Below are 12012 nucleotides of genomic sequence, written 5' to 3' on the forward strand. Positions count from 1 at the left end.
GCATTGTGGGGTATGGAGTTTTATTCAGTTAGTTCAAGTAAATGTTTGAGCTGGGTTTGATTACAAACAAAGACAAACAGTCGTGGCACGTCAATAAAATAACTTTTCATTGACCAAATAATGACAAGCTTGTTAGAAGTATCCGGTGTTGTTCATAACCAGGAAGTACGGTCAGGGTGTCACGTGATCATGTAAAGATGGCCGCAGTGATGTGGTAAGATGCTCCTTATTCACCTAAAAATATTAAAACAAACTATTTCAGCGTTAATCTTGATAACGCGCTATCCTGTCATTTCAAGTCAATTTTGTTTTATTGGAGCTGGGACGTATCTATTTCTCTTGTAAATGTCAACGTATGTGTGTTTTGTACTACAGGTGAAATGTGACGTTAAATGTGTTTCCATTATAACAAAAACACTTCACTTTAGAAGTGACGTCAAATATGAAATAAATAAAGTGCACTAGTAAGCATAATCAGACTGTACTGTTTGGTAACATGATGTGTTAAGAAATGTAAAAATCGCAGTACTATTCAAAGCCAGGCCCAGTAATGATAAATGATAAATGGGTTATACTTGTATAGCGCTTTTCTACCTTCAAGGTACTCAAAGCGCTTTGACAGTATTTCCACATTCATCCATTCACACACACATTCACACACTGATGGCGGGAGCTGCCATGCAAGGCGCTAACCAGCAGCCATCAGGAGCAAGGGGTGAAGAACCTGTTGTCTCCTTTTAATTATATTACTAAGAGTTATTATTACTGTTATCATTACTGTGATGCAGGCGTTCTCGTTGGCGCAACTATGAAGAAGAGCTGCAGAGGACCCGTCTTGAGGCGGCTCTACTGGAAGTGGCTGACTACCATCCTCTTAAACCTATATTGGTAAATGACATCCTCCATGATATGGCTATCTTTTTACCTTTACCATTAACACAGTTCCATTGGTTTTTTGATTATACATCACGTCATGACAAAAGTTAACTCACACCATTCTTTTAGTGGCAGGAGCATTATCCAGCCATCCATTTTCTACCGCTTGTCCCTTTCGGGGTCGCGGGGGGTAGCTGGAGCCTATCTCAGCTGCATTCGGGCGGAAGGTGGTGTACACCCTGGATAAGTCGCCACCTCATCGCAGGGCCAACACAGATAGACAACATTCACACTCACATTCACACACTAGGGCATTATGCTCCATCCATCCATCCATTTTCTACCGCTTGTCCCGTTCGGGGTTGCGGGGGTTGCTGGAGCCTATCTCAGCCGCTTCGGGCGGAAGGCGGGGTACACCCTGGACAAGTCGCCACCTCATCGCAGGGCCAACACAGCTAGACAGACAACATTCACACACTAGGGCATTATCCATCTTATTTCGTATATTCTAGAATACCAGTAGTATTGGACATTTGTTTTTGGTCTATTACTTTGTCTGACTTACAAATTCTGAAACAAAAATAGCACTGTTATGCAAAAAAACCTTCCATCCATCCATCCATTTCCTACTGCTTGTCCCTTCCGGGGTCGCTGGAGCCTATCTCAGCTGCATTCGGGCGGAAGGTGGTGTACACCCTGGACAAGTCGCCACCTCATCGCAGGGCCAACACAGATAGACAGACAACATTCACATTCACATTCACACAGTAGGGCATTATGCTCATTCATAAAAATGTGCATTTATACAGTCTAACGGTGACTGGCAGCGTAGGCTCCAGCTCAGCCGTGACCCCAATGCAGGGATATTCAACTGAATCGTTTTGGGGGCCACTATTCCAGAAAGCAAAGGCCCGGGGGGGCGGACTTCTCCCTTCACTATTAGTCTTATTTTGTATATTCCAGAGAACCGGTTTTCTCTACAGTAAATGTTTGATTTTGGTCTATTTATGTTCGAAGAGTTACAGGAGTGCTATGCTGTTTTTAAGAATCTGCTGCAAAAATGTGAATCATTCACACATGTTTTTAACTTAAGGCGCAGGCTACCAGTTGAATAGCCCAAGTGATGAAAAAGGGAGGCCCTAAAATGGAACCTTGAGGAACACTACTTGCATAACTATAGAAGTTGAACCAATAACTATTGACTGCATCTGAAGTAAACAAGCTACACACTTAAGTTATATAAAGGCAAACATTTTGCAACTGCCAAAAAGGAGAGGACTTAAAGAGGTGCCTTGAGGAACGCCTTAGTTATGTACATCTTAAATTTGGACCGCGGTGTTCTATATTTGTTAGCAAGGTTAAAATGTCAATGCAAGGATCTGCCAATGTGCTTACAGTGGTCCAAGTTTATCTTACAACAGGAGCACTCTAGTGTTTTTGGGAATTTGCTGCAAAAAGGTTTATCTCCCTAATTTTGAACTGAACTCGGGGGGTCGGTATGGTGTCATTCCCTGGCCGGATTTGGCCCCCGGGCCACCACTGGAATAGCCCTTCTCTTATAAGTACAAGCGCTATAGAAAATACCTCTTGTTTTAAGTCATCCAGCTTTTTTCGCTTCTTTAATCCTGCCAGGTGACAGACACCAAAGCCCGCCGTGGCACTCGCAAAGGCAGCACCTCTTCCTCGTCCTCCTCCTCTTCTTCTGTCGCCCCGGACCCACTCAGTTCCATGTTGGATGGAACCGATCCACTGTCCATGTTTGCAGCCGCCTCTGCCAGCGAGACTCCATCGACGATGCACAGTGCAGGGGTCAGTTGCACTTTTGATACCCCATAATTCTCTCACATGCAGTAGAGAAAATGATCATGCGTAGTGGTGAATTACATTCTCATAGTGGTTAGTGTTGACAAAATACATTGTGTTTGTATGTATGAAAAAAAGAACACAATGCTATGAAACTTAGGGTGTTGTGCTCCCAGGACTCGGTAAAGAAGAAGGGGGAAAAGGAGATACAGGCAGTGGGACCAGACTTTGAGCCCTGGTCAATGAAGAGAGGAGAGATCCTGGCAAGGTTCACCACCACTGAAAAACTCTCAATTGTGAGTCATCCTCCAACATTTACACGTTCTCTTGCGTACTTATTATGGTGACATGCATGCTGAGACAGACAATTTAGTTGATTTTATTTTTGATTAATACATTTTTCAACATTATGAGAGCCTTCTATACACCCTTTAGTCACCTTTTAATCCAATATAGTAATGCTGCATCGGTGGCCACAATACTGAACAGTGTGCTCTGATTGGTTTGATCTCATCTTGTGGCCAATATCACTGCACTATTGATCATTTTAGTTAATTTAGCCATTTTAATGCTTGAATATGCTTAATTTAGGGCCAAAATGTTGTAGAATATGCTTAAAAAACGGGAACAAAAATCAGTGATGTGGTGAAGCCATAATTTTTGTAGCTTGATCTGCAATGACGCATTTTTTTTGCTGTAAAATAAATCTAATAATAATAATTATTATTATTATTATTTAAAAAAATTTTTTTTATTATTGCTCTCAATGTTTTTTTTCTAATTCAGTTTTCTGTTTTATTTTCATAGAATCTATGCATGGGCTCCGAGAGAGGTATGTCTGTGTTGTATCTACTGACCAAGAACCTAAATAACACATGTACATAATTTATGGTCAATTATTATATATTTGTGTGTTTTCACTCCAGGAAATTCCCAAACTCCTGGATCGTCTGCTGTCTCTGAGAAAGTTCGCACTCGCTTGGAAGAACTAGATGATCTAGAAGAGGTTACTTAAAAAAAATCTATATAATAAGAACATATTTCACCTGATATAAAACAAAGAACAGTAGTACTTTAACTGACAAGTACAGTAGTACTTTAACTGACTTAATTGGTTTTTTGACGGAGTTCTTAACTCAGAACATTTGTATCTCAAACCACTGTCTCCCCAGTGCTTGCCCTCTTCAAAACAGCACAATCTTAACATGTAACATGCCTTTTAAAAAGAAAAATTAACTTCTACATAAGAAATGTTGTATAAAACAGTACAATAGAATAAATATACTACTAATAAATTCAGTAGTCTACAGCTGTCTTTGAAGAAAGGCACAAGCTTTCAAAGCAAAAGTCAACCATCAATGAAAACCCTCCTGGAAATGTATGAAATGTCTTGTTAAGTGATGAAGATTGTCCATGTGCGTACTGATACAGGGATCCCAGAGAGAGCTGCTGAATCTCTCCCAGCAGGAATATGCCAACCGTATAGAGGAGTTGAATCAGTCCCTGAAAGAGGCCTGGGGCTCGGACCAGAAGGTCAAGGCTTTGAAGATTGTAATCCAGGTAGACATTTTTGTGTCAATTATGGGAGAGGAAGTCATCAAAAACTTACTTGACAAACATGTGAGGTTTGTCCACCTCTAAGAACCATTGTAACTATGTTTCAGTGCTCCAAGCTTCTATCTGACACCTCTGTGATCCAGTTTTACCCCAGCAAGTTTGTTCTCATCACTGACATACTTGACACCTTTGGTGTGTTAGGAACTTTTTATTTAATGTTTCTGCTTTTTTGTGCAGCTTTCCTGACCCTTTTTTTTGTTTACCACGCACAGGCCGACTTGTGTACGACAGAATATGGAGCATGTGTTCAGACCCAAGGCCTTTACCAGGTATGGATTCCATAGCCCCTTTGTGTACTGTCCACCTCATTGATTTCTTGTCCTGCAATATTTTTTTTTGTCAGACACATTCACAGTTGACGATGTTAACGACACAGCCAAGGAGACGTGTCTCAACTGGTTTTTCAAGATTGCCTCCATTAGAGAACTATTGCCCAGACTGTATCCCAACCTCCAAGTTTCCATTGCTGTGATTATTTCATGTCACATCCAAGATGTTTACAACCCTGTCATCTTCATTTAGGCATCTTTAACCTATATGAGCAGATATGTCGAAGCATCCATCCTTAAGTGCAACCGCTTTCTGAACAAATCGTAAGTACAGTATTGCAGTTTGTTTCAGCCACAGTAGAAGATAATACAACTTTATTATCACTGTACAAATTGTACAATGGAATTGAATGTGTAACCCTAATACAATATCTAAAACAGTATGGTAAATATTATTTATTACTTTCAAATCTATTGTCAGTTTCAATGTATGCAAATATGTAGTGTAAACATGCTGACACATGACATATTTGATATGGAGGGGAGCAAATATGATGATACACATATAAACATGATTCGGAATGGTGCAAATATGATGATACCCATATGATCATGATATGGAGTGGTGCACATTTGATGATTGACATATAAACATGATTTGGAATTGTGCAATATGATAATATCCATATGATCATGATATGGAGTGGTGCGAATTTGATGATACACATATGATACACTCCACTTCCCGGGCGCGGCCACCGCTGTTGCTCACTGCTCCCCTCACCTCCCAGGGGGTGAACAATGGGATGGGTCAAATGCAGAGGACACATTTCACCACACCTATTGTGTGTGTGACAATCATTGGTACTTTAACTTTAATGAACATGATATGGAGTAATGCACATATGATGATACGAGAGCTGGGAATATTTGACCACCTCACGATTGAATTACGATTACGATTCAGGAGCTACGATTTGATTAAAAATCGATTATTGATGCATCTTTAATTTATGTATATTGATGCAGTTTTACATTTCTTTTCGTTTTACTAAATAAGCGTTTATCACTTGCAACTTTTAAAAACAGTGCCTTTTTAATAAGAAATTCCCATCACATTTCTTAAATTAATGGAAATGTGTGCAAAACTGGAACATATATATACCGGTACAGGTAAAAGCCAGTAAATTAGAATATTTTGAAAAACTTGATTTATTTCAGTAATTGCATTCAAAAGGTGTAACTTGTACATTATATTTATTCATTGCACACAGACTGATGCATTCAAATGTTTATTTCATTTAATTTTGATGATTTGAAGTGGCAACAAATGAAAATCCAAAATTCCGTGTGTCACAAAATTAGAATATTACTTAAGGCTAATACAAAAAAGGGATTTTTAGAAATGTTGGCCAACTGAAAAGTATGAAAATGAAAAATATGAGCATGTACAATACTCAATACTTGGTTGGAGCTCCTTTTGCCTCAATTACTGCGTTAATGCGGCGTGGCATGGAGTCGATGAGTTTCTGGCACTGCTCAGGTGTTATGAGAGCCCAGGTTGCTCTGATAGTGGCCTTCAACTCTTCTGCGTTTTTGGGTCTGGCATTCTGCATCTTCCTTTTCACAATACCCCACAGATTTTCTATGGAGCTAAGGTCAGGGGAGTTGGCGGGCCAATTTAGAACAGAAATACCATGGTCCGTAAACCAGGCACGGGTAGATTTTGCGCTGTGTGCAGGCACCAAGTCCTGTTGGAACTTGAAATCTCCATCTCCATAGAGCAGGTCAGCAGCAGGAAGCATGAAGTGCTCTAAAACTTGCTGGTAGACGGCTGCGTTGACCCTGGATCTCAGGAAACAGAGTGGACCGACACCAGCAGATGACATGGCACCCCAAACCATCACCCAACCATGCAAATTTTGCTTTTCCTTTGGAAATCGAGGTCCCAGAGTCTGGAGAAAGACAGGAGAGGCACAGGATCCACGTTGCCTGAAGTCTAGTGTAAAGTTTCCACCATCAGTGATGGTTTGGGGTGCCATGTCATCTGCTGGTGTCGGTCCACTCTGTTTCCTGAGATCCAGTATATATATATATATATATATATATATATATATATATATATATATATATATATATATATATATATATAAATAATAAAGGAGCTGGTCAGATCTCTCAGTGAGGTGGCTCGCTGCAGTCAGACAAATTTTAGATACTGTTTGTATTACTATATTTACAATAAATAAATCTATTATCAATTATTGACGTTTACTAATCGATTTTATAATCGTCCATGTCATGGTTGCAGTGCATCTAAAAATGTATTATTTCCCCTACCTCTGGATGATAGACATATGAAAATGGAGTAGTGCAAATATGAAGATACACTATGAACATTGTATGGATTGGTGCAAAAATGGTCAGACACATATATTCAAGATATGAAGTGGTGCAAATTATTTATTTTTTTACTTTTAAGGTTCACGATCCATCTCATGTTTACACATCATAGGAGTGGCGCAATTATGAAGTTACATATATTAACTTCATATGGAATGGTAAAAATATAATTAAACCCATATGAACATGATGTGGAGTAGTGTACATATGATAATACACACATGAACATTGTGGTGCAAATGTTCATATGTGTGGTGCACCCATATGAATATTTGCAAATATAATATTAGTGGTGCAAATATAGTATTACACATATGAACATGAATGGATTAGGGAAAAATGGTCATACACATACAATCATGATATGAAGTGGTGCAAATGGTTTTTTTGAACAAATATTTTTATTTTCCCTTTCAAGATTCACAATCCGTCTCATGTTCACACATCATAGGAGTGGCTCAAATTTGATAATACACATATCCGAACATAATATGGAGTGGCAAAAATATGATAATACACATACGAACATGACTTGGAGTGGTGCAAATATGATCATGCACACATTAATATGATACGAAGTGGCATAAATATGATGATGCACATACGAACATATGGAGTGCTGCAAATACGATGATACACACATGAACATGTTAAGGAATAGCGCAAATATGATGACACACATATGAGCCTAGTATTAAGTGGTGCAAAAATGATAATACAAATGATCATAATATGGAGTAGTGCAAATATAATAATAAACATTTCAAAATTATATGGAGTGCTGCACAAACGATTTACACACATGAACATGTTGTGTAGTGGTGCAAATATGATAATACATATATGAACATACAGTATAAGGAGTGGTGCAAATATATTAACACATTAATATAATATGGAGTGGCACAAATCCGATAATACACATGACGGTGATATGGAGTGGCGCAAATATGATAATACACACATGAATATGATATGGAGGGGTGCAAATATGATAATACACTTATGAACATACAGTAATATGATGATAATGCGCATAAAGATGTCACAGATATAATCCACATATGAACATAATTTGGAGTAGTACAAATATTATAACACATTAATATAATATAGAGTGGCAAACAATCGGATAATACACATATGACACGATATGGAGTAATGCAAATATGATAATTAGTCATTGTCCATGGCAATTATTGCTCTGGAGTGGAAATGTAGCAATGGTGATTTGCTGAGCTGTTTTTCTTTTACATACAATATGTCTCCTATGTGAGTCCATATTACTCAAAAAAATAAGTTAAGCTTTTAGTGAGATTTAACATTAACAATAAACCCTTCTGCCCCACAGTGGTATTCAGGAGACTCTCCCACGTCTGACTGCCATGATCAGAGGGATTGGGGACCCACTGGTGGCGGCTTACACTAGAGCTTACCTCTGCAGGGTAACACATTTATTAATAAGTCGTATCGCTTTCTTTCCCATTATCACAAGCGCATATTTTTTCATTGCTGGCAGTGCATTTCTCCCCTAAGACTTCACCTGTCTCCTACTTTAATTCATCCACCTTTTAACATAGTTCTTGCCCACAGTAACCATCAATATTACCGGTATACAGAAATCCAGTTGACAGTTGAATCCTTATTTGTTTTAAGCTAAAAGTTTCTGCACTGTTTATTCAAAAGATTAAAATCTGATTGGACAAACAAAATAATGTATAATTGAGTGATCCTGATTGCGTTTAGGCAAGCAGATGATAAGGATAAGAATACTAATTAAATTCTTTATACGCTGTTTTTCCCATCCAGGTGGGCATGGAGGTCGCCCCCAGCTTGAAAGACAGCTTGAACCGAAACTTCTTTGACCTGCTCGGAACCTTCCGTCAGATAAGCGGGGAGAGCGTTCGCAACCAGCTGCTCACGCAGAGGGTGGAGATGCCTGAATATCTGACTCTTTATTCCCCTGCCATCAACTGGATCTTGCAGTGTAGTGCTGACAGTGCCCCAGAAGTATGTGCTCATCATCATCATCCTGTGTGTTCTTTAAAATGATAGCATATGGCCCTGAAAAAATTGTCCCAGAGAATTTGAATCGGAATTAAAAGCAAGGAAATCTTCATTCACATTTTTCTGCAGAATCTTGCGACCATAATTTTATAGTGTACTACATCATATTTGATCTTATTTAGCTTACTTTGTTTTCCATTTCAGCCTCTCCTAACAGAGATGATGGAGAGATGCAAAAAGCTAGGAAACAAGTAAGTATTATACCAGGGGTTTCCAAAGTGTGGCCCAGGGGCCATTTGCGGCCAACAGCTAATTATTTAACGGCCTGCGGCATGTTCTAAAAATATTATTAAAACATTAAAAAGTGAAATAAAATATCATAAAGGTGAAATGTAATGAGAAGAAATTGCAATATTGACAAATAACACAGCTGCCATGCAGAAAGTTTTTTTTTCTGTAAAGCTGTCATTGCTCAAAAATTAATAAAATGTTGTTATGCATTATTGACCTATTGAAGACTCTAATTACTTAACATTAAATAATTCACTTAGAAATATTTTTTGGTGAAAATATTGCATATTTTGTACATTTGCCATATAAAAATATTTTCTTTGACAAAAAAGGGCATAAAAAAACAAATAAAATAATAAAAAATATATAATAGGATCTGGAACTGAAGCTGATTTAGAGATTTAAGCTTTGGAAGTTTTAAAAAAAGAAAGATGTATGACTTATTTTTCACACTTTTGAGTGTGGCCCTTTTGGATCTCTGACAATTTTCGTGGGATTTGTTTTTTTAAACTGCCATTGCTCAAAAACAATAATGAATTGAAATCAATTATGTTTTGAATTATGAAACTGTGTAAGGCGCCAATTACTTCACATCATCTTTGAATTTTTGTTGGAGGGGAAATAGTGCACATTTTGAGTTTTGCCATAAATTACAGGGTTTTGACAAACTGCATAAAACATAAAAAATGTATATCGACAGACCAGAAGTTGAGCTAAGGATTTAAGCTTTGAATTAAAAAATATATATATGATTTATTTTTATGCCTGAGACCCTTCTGGGTCCCCGGGACCAAACTAGAGATAAGCCCTAAAGGTTTAAACAAAAGCTCTGTAGTGGTTTTGAAAATGAAAAATATCAAAAAGGCCCCCCATGCTTTGACTTTTTAGTGTGTGGACCTCAGTGGAAATAGTTTGGACACCCCTGTACTACACTAATGAATGTTTTTTCTTTGCCCTAAATCATATTGTGATACAAGTTCAACAATGTGCTTTACATTCCACAGTGCCTTGCTTTTGAATTCAGTAATGAGGGCATTCAGGCCGGAGTTTGTCGCCACCAGAGCCACTGACTTCATCGGCATGATAAAAGACTGTGACGAGGCCGGGTTCCCCAAAGTAGGCGCAACTTTTCTTTTTTAAAAGTACTTTACACAATAATGTTAAATGTTTTTGTACCTATATAGGGCACAAAAAGTGAAAAAGTATTTTTCTTCTTACGCATTGTAGCATTTGTTATTCGGATCTTTGGGTCGCTGCCTGGCTGTTGCTGACCCTCCAGAATCCGAGAGGCTGACCATCCTAAATGAAGCCTGGAAAGTCGTCACCAAAGTCCGCAGTCCTCGGGTACGGAGAGTCGCATGCTGCATTCACACGTACAGGAAGCTTACATCTATGACAACAAACTGAGTACAGTGGAAACTTGAATAATGAACTTTATTGGTTCTTCAACAGAGTTCGCAAATAGAAAAGTTTGTATATTGAAGCTAATATCTCTATAAGTAACAATGTAGACATGATCTTCAATAAAGTCCATACTGTACTAGAAGTGTTTACACTTTGAATACACCATAAAGCGCTAAACAATACTGTGCAGTATATCAAACACACATAACAAGGGCTATCTATTTAATAACCCAAACATCCTCCTTGTATGTAGCCACCCTGCTAACACACACTCACAGTCTCTCATATTGAGCTAGCAAAAGTAGAAAAATGCTGTAAATAGGCTAAAAAAACACTTAAAAAGCACACAAAGTAGCACTGAGCATAGTAGCTAACAACCAGAGCACCAGAGATCGACCAGCCCGCCCACAATGCCTGTGCTGCCGGGCACACAATGGCTGTACTGCAAGCCACACAATGGGTTGATGAATTGTTCGTACACCAAGGCTTATTATTTTTATTTGAGCTGTGGTTTGTAAATGGTAAAGTTTGTACCATGATTTGTTGGTAAATGGAGGTTCCATTGTATTTCAATCCTTGTCACACAGGACTACGTCAACTGTGCTGAGATCTGGATGGAGTTCACCTGCAGACATTTTACGGTGAGTAAATGGTTTCATTCTTGGATGAAGGAAAGGTCTCTAAAGAAACCTTGCTCCCAGAAACGTGAGGTCAACACGGTTCTGGCAGACATCATCAAACACATGACCCCTGACCGGGCCTTTGAGGATGCCTACCCGCAGGTTGGTACCCTCAACCTGCCTTTTAAACTTTTCAACCTCCTCCTTGCCTGCTCTTCAAGTGACTCCCTTCTTGTCTGCACTCAGCTGCAGTCCGTGATCAGGAAAGTACTCGCCCACTTCAATGACTTCTCTGTCCTCTTCTCCATGGTAAGTGGAGGTTTCTAATCTTTCTCCATAAGCCACAACCCTCTTATGTTCAAGTTGCGTTCTCCCCCAGGAGCGTTTCCTCCCATTTCTGGACATGTTCCAGAAAGACGGTGTGAGGGTGGAGGTCTGCAGATCCATCATGGATGTCTTCATCAAGTAAAATCCCCCTTAGTTTGGTATTTGATGCTGCGTTCCATTTACCTCGGAAGTCGCAGCTGGGAATGACGTCAAAGCATTCCAGTTGCGATGTCAGGAATCAAGATGTCCCCTTGTCTGAATATAAACAATTTAGGGGAAAATATGCACTCTTTCTGCAATTCAAACACGGTGGATGAAGATGAAACGCTGACGCTTTTACAAGCGACGTACGCGTAAATGTAGTTTACGTTACCACTTATAAACATACAACAATA

General features: G+C 38.9%; 1 protein-coding gene across 2 annotated transcripts in view; it reads left to right on the forward strand.

Annotated features, from left to right (window-relative positions):
• The window catches only part of vps35l (VPS35 endosomal protein sorting factor like), a 25253-nt gene continuing 13241 nt past the window's right edge, over positions 1-12012 (forward strand). Inside the window, exons 1-20 of one of the 2 annotated variants that reach the window (XM_061967382.2) lie at positions 1-214; positions 789-888; positions 2509-2685; positions 2856-2975; positions 3487-3511; positions 3606-3685; positions 4111-4239; positions 4344-4428; positions 4509-4565; positions 4640-4736; positions 4842-4889; positions 8320-8413; positions 8778-8978; positions 9180-9226; positions 10271-10382; positions 10494-10610; positions 11258-11311; positions 11372-11452; positions 11537-11599; positions 11670-11755. In XM_061967382.2, the coding sequence (XP_061823366.1) occupies positions 198-214; positions 789-888; positions 2509-2685; positions 2856-2975; positions 3487-3511; positions 3606-3685; positions 4111-4239; positions 4344-4428; positions 4509-4565; positions 4640-4736; positions 4842-4889; positions 8320-8413; positions 8778-8978; positions 9180-9226; positions 10271-10382; positions 10494-10610; positions 11258-11311; positions 11372-11452; positions 11537-11599; positions 11670-11755 (1790 nt within the window). In that variant the 5' untranslated portion in view covers positions 1-197. The remainder of the gene's footprint in view (positions 215-788; positions 889-2508; positions 2686-2855; positions 2976-3486; positions 3512-3605; positions 3686-4110; positions 4240-4343; positions 4429-4508; positions 4566-4639; positions 4737-4841; positions 4890-8319; positions 8414-8777; positions 8979-9179; positions 9227-10270; positions 10383-10493; positions 10611-11257; positions 11312-11371; positions 11453-11536; positions 11600-11669; positions 11756-12012) is intronic. The other variant, XM_061967381.2, reaches the window with a different exon arrangement.

Source organism: Nerophis lumbriciformis, linkage group LG11 (assembly GCF_033978685.3).
Source record: "Nerophis lumbriciformis linkage group LG11, RoL_Nlum_v2.1, whole genome shotgun sequence".
In the NCBI taxonomy this organism is placed as follows: Eukaryota; Metazoa; Chordata; class Actinopteri; order Syngnathiformes; family Syngnathidae; genus Nerophis; species Nerophis lumbriciformis.